General features: G+C 42.1%; 1 protein-coding gene across 1 annotated transcript; it reads right to left on the bottom strand.

Moving 5' to 3' along the window:
• Positions 1-1,171: 1,171 nt before the first annotated feature.
• slc37a4b (solute carrier family 37 member 4b) lies at positions 1,172-15,242 on the bottom strand. The gene is made up of 10 exons (XM_061055950.1): positions 15,035-15,242; positions 12,432-12,934; positions 11,687-11,919; positions 8,275-8,521; positions 6,029-6,181; positions 5,859-5,944; positions 5,661-5,774; positions 4,152-4,217; positions 3,922-4,060; positions 1,172-2,184 (listed from the first exon to the last, which is right to left on the bottom strand). The coding sequence occupies exons 2-10, from the start codon at positions 12,577-12,579 to the stop codon at positions 2,018-2,020; spliced, it is 1,353 nt and encodes a 450-aa protein (XP_060911933.1). The 5' UTR covers positions 12,580-12,934; positions 15,035-15,242; the 3' UTR covers positions 1,172-2,017.
• Between the last annotated feature and the right edge of the window lie 1,596 nt (positions 15,243-16,838).

Raw genomic sequence — 16,838 nt, 5'->3', positions numbered from 1 at the left:
GGGATATCGATAAAGAAATGAAGTTGTAGATCAAGGATTAGATTTTTCCTTTTGACAGTATGCAAACCTGCTGCACAGCTGGTGCACATACAGCATCATTCTGTCTTTCTTTGGCAGATAGTCATTGGTAAATGGACTTGAGCTTGTAAATCACACACACATATATATATATATATATATATATATATAGGCCTATAGCTGATAGTCTTCTGACAACTCAAAGCACTTTTTACACCACAGGTCACACCTTCACATTCACACACTGATGGTAGAGGTTGCTGAGTAAAGTGACCATCAGAAGTAACTAATCCATTCATACACATTCATGCCAACGAAGCAGCAGGAGCAACTTGGGGTGAAGTGTCTTGCTGAAGGACACATCGTACATGTGGCTACATTAGTAGCTGAGGGTCAAACCCCTGAGTATCTGGGTGAGAGACAACCGACTGAGTTACGCCCCTGAAGTTCATGTGTATTTTTTGTTTCTTGCTTCTTTTGCAGTCTTTAATCCCCATACATGCAGCTATGCCAGATTAGTAAAGGGGACTGCACCTTGTATTGGGATTGGCTTTTATTTGAAGTTTTATATAAATATAGTTTGTAGTACTAAGACCCAATTTTTGAAAAGCTATTCCCATGATTTATGAAACTCAGTTTGCTAACGCCTTATGTGAGCATTAGTAGAACTCAGGAGTGTTTCTGCACAATGAGGATGGTGGATTTCCTTCTTAAACACTATGTGTGAGGGATGTGTTCATGGTCACGTAACTGTTCCATGTACAGACCAGCATGCTACACCATCAGTGAGTGATGTAACCTATAGGGTCCTGAAGTGCTCCGGGTCTTTGAAACATCAAACATGCGCGCCTAGGAGACCCGACTAGTGTGGATCAAACCTCATTGTGTGCCGTAGCAGCCACCCACGGACCAGCCCTTTTTAACCAGAGCCTGTGTGTGGTGCTGGATAAGATTGTTTTATACTTAGCAATAATTGTGCATCCATTCTTTACCTGTACGAGCAGACTTCCCCCTTTTTGCATCTTTTTGAAGGTTTATTCCTCTTTGGTACACATGTATTTAAAAACTACTTTCAGATCTGTCCGGAACAAGAGACACAATCTCACAGAATGAGCTGAACTAAAACAAAAAATAAAAACACTCATACCAAACAAAATTGACTTCACATTTATTGGATGCCCTTAACCCTTTTAGGTGCATCATACAATTCCAGTAAGATACAGACATGCCAGCTTGGCACTGAGTGAAGGTTCATCTTTTTTTTTTCCCACATATGCTAGAGATGAGAACGTTAACAGTACACACAGTGGCAGTGACAAAAAAAAACCCTGTGGCAAATGTTTGATTATAATACATTCTTATAAAAATATCAGATTATAAGAGCTTGCATGGCCTACCAAGTGTTATTCTGTATCATGTAGCATAGAACTGTGTATAAAAATAACATTTTCCTATTACTTCAATGAAATAATGAGCCTCATACATGTTCACAAATTGAGGTATTAGTAAAATGACCGTGACACATGCTACCATATTTGTGCAAATACCCTAGACGTATGATAGTCTAGACTGTACAGGCTCTTTAGTGCACATTCAATAAGGTAAATAGAGCTGACCTCCACTGAAGGGAAGCTGTGCAATGAGCAGCACACATCCTCTCGTCAAACTTCCTAATATATTAGTTTCCATGTTCCTTCATAATACTACATTATTAAACTGGAAGCACTGCAACCTATGCAAAGACATATTTTTCTGTGCTGTTGACTATGAGGAGAAATGTGTGTTCCTAAAGTAGATCATGTCTGACATCCATCCTGAGCATCTACATTACACCCAAAAAACTCAGAAGAAGTTTCTGAGAAAAGTCGGTGTTCAGAAATTGGTTTGGTCAGATTGGAGTTGTATTCATGTGCAGTTTTTTTCCCCGAACATTCAAGAATGCAATAACACAGTCTGTCTGGTCAAATTACAGGACATCAACTTATTTCAGGAAGATGTATTAGTCCAGTTTTTCTGCCACCCGTCCCATCTTTGTGCGCATGTTGCGTACGAGGAAGAAGGCGATGGTGGCGATGGCCATGATCACCTCAGCTACCCAGAAAGCCATGTCCCAGCTGTGCTTTTTGGCAATAGTGCTGAAGGGAAGCCCAGCCATGAAAGCGCCCACTGCAACCAAAAAACAAGGTTGTTTAGTCATGATGAATGAATCAGCGTTCCAAAAGTAGTACGGCAGGAAGAGCTTTACAATATCAGACTCCTCTCCTGATAAACAATCGGTTTGTTTATAGTTTGCTGGCAGACACAACACCCTCTCTACTTTTAATTGTATTCATAAATCTTATCTTTTTAAATCTTATAGTTGAGGCTGGTTCAGGTTTAGACTCCTCCTCCTCCTCTCTCTCTGTATCTTGTCTTGAAGGTCCATGTGGACCCTCGTTTCAGACTGCCTGCTGCCATGGATCCACTTGACTCCTAGAGGTTATCACAGTTCCCTTCTTAAGCCTGATTTATACATCTGTGTTGAATCTAAGCTGTAGCTAAACACAGAAGTGTGATTTCTATGCTACTTATATCGCCAGTTTATTGTACTGCCACATTCTGTACCTTGTTTGTGTACAGGAAGGAAACCATGGCGACTGAAACCAAATGATGTTGGAGCTTATAAATATTCAGCAGCAGTTGATTAAACTGCAGTTTTTGCAAAGAAGAAAAGAGAGCAGACATCGGAAGAGATGTAATGTACAGTCTCTGAATCAATTGAGGCTGTGGACGAGGGATTTTTTGCGACTGAGAGAAAGGGTCATGGGCTGCATCTCATGTCTCTTAAGTGATCGCTCCTCGTTTCTTGGTCGAGACCTGACAGACACGCTCCCCTACCGGATATCACTCATTGATTGGACACTGAAACGGATCGGAATTCAACTTAACTCATTAACATCACAAGAGTTTAAAAACGGAGAAGATGCAGACTTAAAAATAAAACTTTGCGTGGTACAGATGATGCACATCGGGCTGTGTACGAAGGCTTCTGCGTATGTACAGGGCACCAATCAAAAGCTTACTATCACTGACATCACCAGAGTTTGTAGGTCAATTTCTGGACTCAACATGTGTTGGTCCCCAGTCTCTGCCCTCCCAGACCTCCACCAGGTCCGGGGTCTGAAATCCCTTAGAAAAAGAGGATTGGGGGATTTCTTATTTGATAAACAAAAGGATCTGGTTGAGTCCATTTGGATTCTGTTCGGTCATTTCCCCTCTCTAAACTCCCCATACCACTGTTGTTTTTATTATCTGTCACACTTTCTTAATGATTATGATATTATTGGTAGTTTTATTGCCATTCTTAGTATTTTCTCTGTCACTATCATAGTTATTGTTTTTATATCATTCCTGCAGTTTGTATGTCTGACTGTCTTTCTATCATTTTCTATAAACCCAACCAGTTGAGGCAGCAGGATGTGCAGCTGGAGTCAGGTTCTGCTCGAGGTTTCTGCCTGGTAATTTTTTTTTTTTCTTTCCCTTTAACATTGTTTTGTTTTAAAGTTCTGGCTCGAGGTGGCTTCAGTTAAGTCATTATAGAAATAATGAAAGATTTGCTAGTCCTGCAAGAATAATGAGATGAGAACTTGTCTTGTGAGTTATCACTTTATAAATCACTATTTTTAATGCTTTAATTTCTCTGACTTTTTATATTATATATTTATTTTAAATGCTTTAAACAATAAAAGGTAAAGGGTATTATATAGATATTTGTGTACATTGGTCTCTACTTCTAAATCCATTTAGTCATTATTTTAAGCTTTTTCTTATTTTCAATCTCTGTAAAGCGCTTTGAATTGAATTTGATTTGATTTGTATGAAAGGTGATTTATTGATTTCTTGTCATGTGCATTTGCAGCTCACCATTCGCCATCAAAGCTACGACAGCATGAGAAGTTCCACAGAAGTTTGAAGGAGCACTTTCACTCGCAATCACCCCAAACAAGGCAATTGGTCCATAAGAAGAAAATCCAAACATAGCACCGAGGAAGAGGATCCAGATCTGTGTGGGACAGCAAGACAATGTGGTTTAAAAAAGTTTTTCTAAGAGTTAGTGTCGTGCATTTTGATCCTTATAAACATCATGAACATACCTCTTTCTCTGACACACCAATGAGAACAGACAGGGGGTGAATGATTTGGACCCAAAGGGGAGCCTCCTGAGGGAAGAAAGAGGATTTTACTTAAAGCTAAACTAAGAAAAGGAAGATATCGGGAGGCCATGGGGACATGGTGGAGGCTCCAAGTAACAGCCAGGCGTCTTGAAGAAGGGAAGGGAAGCCACTAGTTTCTTAAGACAGACTCGCTTGAGGACAAGGAAAACTTTAAATAAATCAGTGCATACCTCATAAAACACAAAAACAAAATGTAAAAAACATTCACTGTTGTGTTTTAGAAGATTAATAAAGAAATTTCAGCATAATCCTTGGGCCTCTCTCAAACCGCTCCCTCCACACTCGCACTCCAGCGACTCCGTCTGACGTCACGCCCTCAGCTGATCGAAGCTCCCTTCATTAAGGTGGAGTGGATAAATACAGCAGAAAGCTTTGATATGAACCCCCCTCACTCCCAGGGAAACAGGAACTTTATGTAAGCATGGATTTGATAAATGATAAGTTGTATGCAAAAAAATGTTATTCAGATTTCTGTTTTTAACATAAAAACACTTTGAAGTAAAATAAACATTTGTTCAATTTCAAAAATCTTTAATTAGATCCTGAAAATAATGTTAACATTTTGATATTTACATCTCTACGATAATGACTATTTTCTCATATAAAATCGTTTACATTTAAATTTTATGGGTGATGACCAAGCGGCAACCTCTGGTGTTAAAAAATGAAGCTGATGCAGAAGTTGAAAATCCTGCCGTCATTCGAGTGTCCACTTGAGGCTGGCTGCAGAAACACCAGAAGTCACATACACACCCATTAAAAAAATCCTGTTTTTACAACAGATATTAACATGTTTACAGCAAAATAGGTCTGATTATCTCAGGTCTCGATCGGCACACACTGTACGGGGGAACATTTTTAAATAGCTCATCTGTTTTGATTTTATGAAGGATAAAAGTTACTCACAACAAGGCGCATTGCCGACCTGATTGACAGGTGGGCGCGGTGTAACGGTTTGTCAGGAGGCTTAAAACTCGCCTCAGCTGCAGCTCTCAGCCTGTCGTTAGGTTGACTGAAAGTTAGACTGAGACAGCATTTCCAGCATGGAGACCACCATCGATGGGACTCTGGAGCCCCCTGCAGTAACAGACGGGTGAGGGGATTCCAGCTTCTACTAATATTTACAGTCTGTGGTGATAACGCCGAACTTAATCTGTAACTCGCTGTTGGAGGGTTTAACAAACCACTCAGACTCCGCCCTCTGAGGTTTTTGATGACACTCAATGTGGCGGACCCTCCACGCGAGCGCACAAACTGACAATCGGAGTGGAAGAGTGTAGAGGATGTGGGGAGAGGTTTGAGAAAGGCCCTGCGTCCCCAAGCGAGAGCGCCTGAAGAGCCTGCTGGCTTTTATCATGATTTACAATTCTTTAAAAATTTAGATTTAAAACATTTGCATCATGATGAGAGAAACGACTCTGCACTTACTTTTGGGATTTCAGCAGTGATGGTGACTCTGAAGAGGTACATGGACACACACATACCGCCCATCATGAGGATGAGCAGACCATGGCGAGGGTTACCGTGGGTGCCCAAGCCTTTCTGGAGGAGGAGGTCACAGACAGGACGTTTTCAACACTGAACCCTTATTAATAATTATTTTTTGCAATGCCGTCTGTGACTCACCCGAGACACAGCTCTGTCTGTGATGAAACCGGACGCCAGGCTGCCGACAAAACCTCCAACCTCCAGGGCACTCATGTAGGTGCTGCCTGTGAGCGACACAACCGAGGTCAGCGAACATAACACGGTTAGGTCTCAATCGGTGACGAGTAATGCACAGTGGAAAGTAATACCCATGAGAGCAGTCTGGCCTTTCTCCTGCATGAGGAACAGCTGTCCCCAGTCAGTGGCAGCCGTCTTCACACCAAACACCACCAGGTAACCCAGAGACAGCACCCACAGGAAGGGGGACAGCAGGAACTCCTTCAGGGTGCTCTCACCGTTTCCTGGAGAGAACAAGCACAGACAGGGAGGTAAGAGCAACAGATCAATACAAATGATTTTAGTTATTCTATACAGTCACACGCTGCAGTCATGTCCCATATAGATCAGAAATCAGATCATATCTGTGGATCATGTCCTGTAGTCATCTACAGCAGCATGATGTCAAACTGATCTGTTATAAATCACCACAAAGTCTGGATGTGTCCTGTCTGAACAAGCTGTTTGTCACACAGATGTTTTATAGAGGCAGTCGTAACAAACTGAACGGAAAGTTTGCAACAGCTTTAAAGAGCGACAAAGACATCAATTGTTACAGTGACTGGATTATTCTGGTTTCTTACTGGTTTAAATACTGGGTTTGTTTGATTTAGAGAGGAAGGAAGCTCTTTTTTGAGATAGTGAATGGAGTCAGGAGTCAGAAATCAGGGAGAGAGACAGAGAGAGAGAGAGAGAGAGAGAGAGAGAGAGAGAGAGAGAGAGAGAGAGAGAGAGAGAAAGTGGGGAATGATGTGGGGCAAAGGAGCCAAAGGCCAGATTTGAGCCCAGGCCGCCCACTTTTAAGGCCTTTAGCCTCTGTACATGGGGCGCGAGCACTAGGCTGCCTGCGCTCCCTTTGGAAGCTTCTTTTGTTCATTTTTGCTCCTTGTAAACTTTGGTGCACAAAATGAGAAACACATCTCAAGTTGACTCGGGGTTTTCTTCTCAGTTTTCATTCAAGTCATCAAGTTATGCAAACTGATTGACTAACAACCTTTTTCTGCACATGTTGAAGAGTTCCTGTATTAAAGAGCCCATATTATGCCCTTTTTGGGGTTCATATATTTAATCTATGTACCTACTAAAGTATGTTCACAATAGCTAAAGTTCTAAAAAAGTGTCTGTTTTCATGTACTGCCGCTCCATGCACCGGCTCTCTTCTGACTCTCTCTCTAAGGCTCTGAAGTGCCCACGTTCAGAGTCCCCACGTGTGCCAAGTCTGATCTGATTGGTCGGCCTGTCAGCTCTGCCGTAATTGGTCAGTCGCTCAGCACGGTTCTCGGAAATGTCCCGCCCCTTTTACCATATTTGGAATACAGCCACTGGCTTCGTCCGAGGGGAGCATAAACATTAGCACCTTAGCACTACTGTGATACCGCAGGCTACGGCATATCGTGGGCGTGCTACAGAAGTTAACGGGCCTGCAACATGAGCTGCTGGGCTTGCCACAACGAGCCAATGGGCTTAGATCAGTGATCTCACACTGACAATGACGTCAAAATTGTTTTGAGGGGGGCTAGAACCGAGCGTTGAGGGGGGCTAGAACCGAGCGTTACATACAGCTAATGCTACAGCTAAGTCTGTTATCTTTCACATGTATTGTGTTTATCCCTCAAATGCAGTTATCAAAAGATTTACAGTATAACTGGGCTAAGATGGTCACTCAACTGGCAAGTAACTGAGCATGTACGTGCTTCAACACTTGACACTCTGGAGGGTGATGATGCTTGTTGTAATCCATATAGCGCACTCTGCTGGTGAAGATGAGCTGCTACTGTAATACAGTGAAACCCAAATGGAATGCAATTTGACTAGTGAATAAATCTCGTAATATCGGCGTATATCTGTGATAAAATGAGCCGATACAGATAGTCACCGGATATGCTTGTATCGGCAGATATAAAAATAGACTGTCTATTTACAACTGACCGACCTGCTTTCAGATCCCTTTATGATCCTGAAGCAGCTCCCTCATCCTGATAAATATGTGTTTGTGTATCATTGTCATCTGTAACTGTCAGTTCCACTTTTTGTTGATTATTGTGTAAATTATGATATGTCTAAGCTCAGTTCAGCCATGTATTTGTAATTGCATGAGATCCATTAGAGTGTCCCAGTAAGCGCAGATAAACCCACTGCAGTCTTAGCAGGAGTCAGGCTTAGAACGTACGCCATGGCTCACAATACCTCATCTTGTCTGTCGGGATGTTGTGACAAAAAGGAGGCTAACTTTGCACCCTGTGCCTGACATGCAATGAGGTAATCATCTTAAGCTGCAGAGAAAGTTGCCCTCTTTAGCCCTTTGTAATCCTGCTCCCTGTCCTCCCTTTTGACTCACCTCCCTTTGCCCCCTTCTTGGCTGCAGCCTCGATGCTGGGCAGGCCCACGTCCTTTGGCTCGTTGGTCACAAACGCCAGACAAACAAAAGAGAAGGCAGCACAGAAGATGCCCGACATGGTCATGATAGTCCTCCAGTCGTAGTACTGCAGCAGCACTGTAACCAGGATCGGACCCAGACTCCCGGCCAGGTTCATGCTGCAGGACAGGACGGACCACCAGGTCCCAAACTGGGACGGCTCGAACCACTAATGAGAGAGAGAGAGAGAGAGAGAAACAGAAAAGTCTGGTTTTACTAAATACTTTAATGCAGGTGGAGTCCTTTTATGATACATTTACAACCAAAATAAATAAAGGGCCTTTCAGGGCGCACAGCAGAAGGGGAGTACGCACGAGAAAAAAGCAACAGCGCACGTTGCAAGGTGACTAAAACAATAGTCCGTAAAATAACTACTTTTGAATGCAGGATGTATCTGGGATGTTGTAGAACGCCCGGACCTTTCTACTGCTGAGGAGGAGGAGATGAGCAGCAAAGAAGGAGAGGGTGTGTGTTTGTGAGATCATCAGGGCACGACAGGGCGTGGGAGAGTTTAGGCTCGTCCAGGAGCTGCAGCTCTAAAACGACCGCTACACAACCACGACACACATTTCCGCTGCTGTTTCAAACACGCCATGTACAGCCAAACTGTTTGGCATTTCTTTACAAACTAGAGATTTCTATCCGACGGTCTGTACACAAGAGCTCAGGAAAGTGGGACACCGTTTGTTGTGATCTGATCTTCCCTCCTATTGGACGTGGGGAGGTGAGATCATGGAGCGCTGCGCCCAAGTTGAATATTTTTGAACCTCAGGGAAGCGTGCAGAGCGGCGGGGACCTTCGATGGAGCGCGGATACGCTCTTGTGCGGCGCAACACATAGACAACGAATGGATTTGAGAGCGGCCGGCAGCGTCCACCGCATCCTATGTGAAAGACCCTTTAGTCTGATTTTTTTTAGGTTGCTGTGTTGTTGGTTGCTAGGCGATTGAGATTGGACAGACCATGTACAGTTCATGTGTTCTTTCTTTGAGTGAGGGGCAGGCAAAATCAGATTCTTCTCCCCCATGCTCCTTTCTGAACATGGATTGTGAATCGCTTTCTGTGAAGGGTTGTGCGTATTGCCATGTGCGGAACAAATGAAATGAAAAAGGCTAAGATGTGATCAGCCCCACAGCAGAATAAGATGCTTTTTTGATAAATGGATTTTCTCATAGTTATGAAACTCTTTTCCTGCCCATATTTTTGTGGATACTTAATGATATCATCCATGCATTTTTACTATCCAGAGCCACATTTCCACTACCTTTAAGAGGAGATTGAGGCCAGGGCAACATGTTGAAACATTACAGAACCTTTCCCTAATAATCAGCATACTTGTGCATGTATAACACTGCTTTGATTCTTCTCTTTATTACTGCCTCAGGAGAAATGGCGTCACAAACACATGCCCTCGTGATGTAATAGAGATGAAGTGGGCCAGAAGCATTCCTCTCGCAGAAACCCAACAGAGCCGAGAGTAACCAGTAACTTGAGAATCCACTGAGCAAACACTGAAGGCAGCTCAGAGGCCGATTGAACGCCCGTGTCGATCATCATGTTGACTCAGCTGCGAACAGGAGCTGCAGAGATGTAGTACGCTGTTGCTCACTTTTAAAGATTCTTCTTTAGAGTAGAAAATAAATGCACCTTTGTAAAGATCTGCTGAGGATCTTCTATAAATACATTCTGCTGTAATCTGATCCTCCTGAGCGTGCTCAACACATGCCAAAGCCTATTTATTCCCCACCTTTGCACACTGTTAACGGCCTCACAAGACTCAGGATGTCTCTGAGCAGACCTTGATGTATTCTGTTATACCATGCTTAAAGAGTACCTACTTTCAAAGTCCTGAAAATGGTGCAAACCATTTATTAAAACCTAGGTAACTAGCTCGCTAGGATTGCTGGGTAATCCTGTATGTGCAGAACGTTGGACGCTGCAACCATCAGTGTGAAGCACAGGCTGGTTTCTCACCAAACAAGGAGGTGCTACCACTAACCCCGGAGGTCAGCGCCGAATGACTCTAGCAGGATTCCTACAAACACTTAAATAGCAAACAGACAGGTGCACTTTCTCACGCAAACTAGAGTGTGAAATCATCATCATGTCTGACAGCAGGTGGCTCAAAGTACGAGGTAGCGCCCTTTCATTAGCGTCTGTAAAAATCATCACAAGCAACTTGATTTTGAGATCACTTCTCTTGGCTCTTAACACAAGTTTAAGTCGACTAAAACTCTCAGTAACTGTAATCTTTGTCTGATCGACACATCATGCATATCATCATGTATAAGGATCTTTGCTTCATCGTCTTGGTCTGAGCTACAGAGTCACCGTAAACTAAAAGCAGCTAAGACAATGGATCACTTGTCCACCGTGTGACGTGTCTAACTGCTGAACGCCGCTCATTATTGTCTGATGTCATTTCTGCTCGTCGTTGGTCTGTTCGCTCTTTATATGGAACTTTTAATGCTGCTGTCTTGGCTAGGACTCGCTTTTAAAACAGATGTTGTATCTCAATGGGAATATCTCTTTTAGAAATAAAGTTTAAGAAAAAAAGAAAATATCGATAACCTTTAACATGGCGATATAATTTATTGTAAACAAGTCCAGATACTCAAAAACTCAACATTTAAGTAATAGCTCAAAAGCAGATGTTTGATTTTCACAATAAAACATCTCTGTGAAATGAAGTTTTGTGATACTGTCACACCGTCCAGTATGAACAAAGAGTTGTGCCGTGTCAACATTACAAAGAGTAATGCCATTGTATTGGCTGTTATTAGATAGATAGATAGATACTTTATTCATCCCGAGGGAAATTCACATTTTTGATTTATTCTTTTTTTTTTATTCAGACCCTAATAAATATAAATGAATTTCTGACTCTGAGTACATACAAAAATGATTTGTTTAAAATAAAATGCATTTGGTGGTTTTTCCTTTGTACCATGAGTATTGTTCTAAAAAAATTATTTTACTAATCGTCTTGGATACAGTATCGTAGTGAAATGCATTTTATCAGTCAGAATCGCTTTATACTGGGGCGCTGGTAGCCTAGTGGTTAGTGTGCCCGCCCAATGTAAGGAGGCTATAGTCCTCTAAGCAGGCGACCCATGTTTGAATCCAGCCTGTGGCTCCGTTCCCGCAAGTCATTCCTCGCTCTCTCTCCCTGATTTCTGACTCTATCCACTGTCCTATCTCTCAATAAATACATAAAATATTAGCATGACACTGAACCATAGCATGGTATCCCCTGTACCGTTATATGTAAGGTTTCAACAGATTCTTACCAATAATAATCTGTGTTTATGAAATGGCAGAGTGGATGGTCTCACCTTGCGCAGCACCTTCCCACAGGGGGGCCAGCCGCAGCCCTGACCCAGGCCGTTGATGAACCAGAGCAGAGAGAACATGGGCACCGTGGAGGACCAGGAGAAGGCCACGTTGATGCCCCCCACCAGGAAGAGGCCGATAGAGAAGAGCCAGCGAGCGCTGATCTGATCGGACAACACGCCGCTGATGAACTTACTGATGGCGTAGGCCATGGTCTGACTGCTGGTGATCAGACCTGTAGAGCCACAACATGAAGGGTGTACTTAGAGCAGCTTTTTTTACAGCAGACATGGGCCGTAGATTTATACTCTTTTAATCACTAACAAAACAAAAAAGTGACACTGTCCAAAGTCATGCCCTCTTCTTGTGTTAAGGTTTCCCTCAGTAAAAGAAAAGTCTGCAATCAAATCTGATGGCTCACATCTTGAAACTATTAAGCATGTATGAACTTGACAACACTTTCAAGGGTCAACTTTAATCAGACACTCCAAGGGAAAAAGAGAAATGGCTTAGTTAGCTGTTCAGCGGGCCAGTGTGTTCTTTACATGGTCTGAGAGTATAAAGTATTTTGAATTTGCCACAGTGCACAGCGCGCTCAAACCTTTGCACTTCGTATGTTTTGCAAGCTGAATAAGCCAGATTTAGGCATTATTGCACAATACTTGGCAAAAAGAAAATGCCTTATTGCAAATTGTATCATTGAATAAGAATCTTTTTTTTTTTTTTAAATCGTAATTTATGTCTCACCCAGGTCATCTTTGTCCAGTTCGATCTCCTCCATCACAGAGGGCATGACGAAGGAGAAGGTCTTCCTGTTGAAGAAGTACAGCGAGTAGCCGATAAACATGCAGAAGAAGATGGCGGTACGATAGTAGCCGTATCCTGATGCCCCCATGATTGCGCTCGGTCGGAACAGAGGTGATGTTGAAAGATAAAAAAAAATTATTTCCTCAGTCTTTTCTTCAGTGGAGTCTTGCTTTCAGTTCCTCTGGCAGCCAGATTAGAGCCGACCAATCTGGGAACCGCTGTTGTTTGGCTGTTCTTAGTAAAAAAAAGTTGACACCATTAACTGCTTGTGAGCGCTGGGAAAAGGAGCTGTGACACAAGCTGCAGCATTGGCCTGGTAGGTAGCACTGCTTTAAGTATGTTTCCTTAAGGAGAAGCAGTCTTCATGCAGGCGGTCAGCTCAGTCTGTCAGTGAGGCTGCTGCTTGAAGAAGCCAGGACGGAGGAGGGAAACCTTACACCGGCCTGGAAATGAGAACAACATAACAAACATACTTAAGACGCAATTAGGACTGGTCAGACTGAAGGGACAGATACTTAGCTCTTTTTGACATCAACACTTTGTTTTTATGGGCTGAATTGATTTTAACACATCAAATATTTGAACAACATCATGTTTGTCTGAGAGGCAGCATATGAGCTGGTCTTTCACCTTTCTCACACTGGTAAACATAAGAACATTAGTCTGGCTTTGTTGGACAGATGTGAAGTTTATCTCATGGTACTGAGCTTTGTTGCCACTGGCTGGTAAGCATTTGGTTAGTACTCATACTGTGACTTTTGGTGATACAGCTGATCTGCTTTTTGGGCCCTAAAAGAATACATTTTGAGGATTATTACATTGCCACTCTATTGTGCTCTTTTCTTAAGTTTAAAATGAATGTAACATCCCATAATACTTTCATCTTAGTAGCTCAAGAAGAAGTGATAAGCAGAAAGAAAACGGTTAACATGTGGATTGGTTTGTGTGTCGAATACAACATGCTACCCCCTGAATAAATCAGGGGCCCAGCTGCTTTGCTTTCAAAATACATCGGAATATTGCCATTGTCAGGGACAGAGGTGTTCTGACTGATATACTGCTCTACATGTTATCATTGGTGTAGTGTTGCCTACAGAAGTGGGTATACACTTTATGTGGCCCGTCCGGCAGCGGATAATCTGCCTCTGTTATAAACAGTGACATGTGAGAGTCCTTTTGAATATTTAGTTAGTGCATATGAGCCAATTAGAGGCCGAGTAGGGAGAGTCATCCCTTCACCTTCCTAGGAAAAAAAATTGCAGCATGCCATCGATATTGTCAATCAATCATTGGTGTGAATCAGAGGGGATTAAGAAGTGGGTATACCCTATGGAGACTGAAAAATAAGTGCGTATACCCTGCACTACACCACTGCATAAGTCGAAGTCCCTGCACCCTGATCAGAGCTTTAATTAGGGAAGGTCTAATATATATGTGTATATATATATATATATATATATATATATATATATATATATATATATAGAAGATATAAGATATAACACAATACAAGGTCATTATTGTGATTTAATGACATATTAATGGTAATTTCATCGATTCTGATTTTTAATGCTATTTTCTTTTTTTTTTTTTGGGGGGGGGGGGGTCTATAAGGAACACACAAACATGTGGATAAAATGTCTGAGAAAAAAAGTTTCTTATCCAATAGAACAGATGAATGTGTCCTGTGTTTATTACAGTCCCTGGAACATACAACAACAAAAGGACTACAGATGGGACTTTTCCACGCAAAGGGAGACAAATAATTGAAATTTCTGGGTGAAAACCCCCATATAACATCTCTGTATGTTCACTGTTTATCATTGTGGGTGATACATACAATCAATACAAGTATTTTTAAAAATATGACCCCTTTAAATCAAGTGTTGATCTCTAATGGTGGACCCAGGTTGTTTTTATTTACAGCCCCTCAGCGGCCTCTGGTTCACTTCAGGATAAAGTGAAATTCAGTCCAACATGTCATCTTGCTTTAAGTTTCACTGGGGTAGTAAGTAGACTGACAGATTAATGTCAAAGATGTTCCTCTAATTTAGCACGCATAGGTATCTGCTTTGGATGTCTCCTACCCTGGAAATATCACATGACAGCAGGCTGTTTTTAGACATATACAGGTTAAAATGAACCACCAGGACCAAACATGACCTAAAAGTACACTTTCCAATGATGAGCAAGAAGCTAAGTTATATGACACGTAAACTAATGCGTACCCTACCGACTGGTATGAACCATTTCATCTCACTGAGCTTCACCTCTGACACAAGGCAGACACATTTTGCACAACACCGACACGACAATGGACGTACTAAATTCAACAAATAACACCGTCCATCGTGCTAAAACCTGCAAAACACCCTCAGTTAGTCGCGTCGGACAGATTTGTTGGACGGGCCGCCCTTATATCCCTAAAGTGTGTAAAATGCTGAGATTTTTTCGAGACATATCGATGTGTTAAGGCGTCTGAAACGGCACTTTACCGCCTCACCGCTAACCCCGGACGAGGAAATGCCTGTAAAGCTGGTTACCTTTCATTCGCGCCCCTCTCTCGTCGATCCCCTCCATGCAGAAGGACGACGCGCGCTCCCGAGTCTGCGGCTCTTGTTGAGCGCGTCCCCGCGACAAACAGAAAGAGAGAGGAGGGCGACCCCTCACTCAGCCACGGTGGCAAATACCGGAGACAGATTCAGCAGCCAGGGCTGTGGTTTCAAATGTCGCACCACCATTACTATACGAGAGGTGAGGCAAATGTCGGATTGCATTGTGCATGCGGGTTCATTCTCAAGCCGCCAAACTCCATTTAAAAATATGCGGATTAACATGTGCACTACCACACGACGCAGAAAACACGAAACTGTAGACAATTCAATGTCGTTTTAGACTCAATAAAACCTGTAGATTAATACGGCATAATCGAGGATCTATTATTTCACTATAATCTCAGTATTCCCCTCACAGGGCCCACTGCTGCCCCCCTCTGTCGGTTTGAGGCTGGAAAAGTTGAACAGTTACTGTACTACATGTGGACCCTAAAACTAGACTTTTGAGCAATCAGATCAGGGAACCCCCCCCCCCAAAAAAAAATAAGAAAAATAATCTGCCCACAGAGCCGCAGACCCCAATCCCTGATTCCTCTTCGAAACACTTCTGCTGAAATCTAGCAAACGATTCTATAAAGCATCAAACCTAAATGTTGAAGAGAGATGTGTTTAATTATTGTCAAGAACAGTTTGAAGTAATTCACTTAAGGACATACAACAGTGCTTGAAGAGATGCTTCACATCTCAAATATGTACTTTTCTGCTTTTCTTCTTTTGGATATTCACATCACATCTGTATGTTAATGTCTGTATATGTGCAACATTTCCTCCTTACAGAGAACAGAAGGTTTTATAAAATAAATTACAAAACTGTATTAGGTGAACACCCTGATGTTTAAATAATCAAATGTTTGCGATACATATGATAAAATATAGCATATTATTTGTAGGATTATAGAGATATTTATTTTATTTTTCACTTTATAATTAGTTTATATTCTGTTTAATTCCATCCTTTATGTACAGTATGTCTATGTTTTATTGTACATTTGTTGAGCAGCTCTCGTGTATCTGGTTCTGTTGTTTGTTTGACTTAAAGTGTAAATTGTGCATTGTTAAATAAAACATTTTAAAAGTGCAATATTTCATATAATTCAAACAGTTGGGCCTACCTTGTCTGGATGACGAAAATAATTTAAGTCACTGTTTTTTTTTTTTAATAAAGTGGTGTGCAGCTGAGAGGAAACTAGCTGTCCCTGCAAAGCTGCTCTCCAGTACTGCTCTTCACCCCCCCAATTGATTATTGCTTAGGGCCCCAACAGACTCTGGAATCGCCCATCACTGCAAACTAGCATGTAAAACCAAAAAGTTGAACAAAAAGTTAATATTCTAAACCTAGCTTGGTTTGTCCCTTCTTATGGATCAAGTATTGATCTCACACCTCCACGACTCTGAGCACTTCAGTCCTTTGAAAAGGTTCCCTCTCTTCCTCTTTCTGCACAGCCATGCAAATACTCACCTGCACGACCAAAGGAGTCGTCTGACTTTTTGTCTCTGTGACATGTTATTCCTTCTCTTATAGGTATGTATGAGTCTTCATTATCATCATCACAATAAACCATTAAAAGCTCCTGTGAGAAACTTTCTGTTTGTGTTGATTTTGGGGTGCTCTGTTGACTAAGAGGTAAGTCCATCTCTTTGGTCAGTTTGTCCTTTAATCATGTAAGTAGCATTTTCAGAAGTAAAAACACATCCTGCCGTTTTTCAACAGTCTAACACGACCCTCATTGTG

Source organism: Labrus mixtus, chromosome 14, assembly GCF_963584025.1.
Source record: "Labrus mixtus chromosome 14, fLabMix1.1, whole genome shotgun sequence".
Lineage (NCBI taxonomy): Eukaryota > Metazoa > Chordata > Actinopteri > Labriformes > Labridae > Labrus > Labrus mixtus.
Note: the sequence above shows the minus strand (reverse complement) of the source record. Positions and strands in the feature narration are given on the sequence as shown.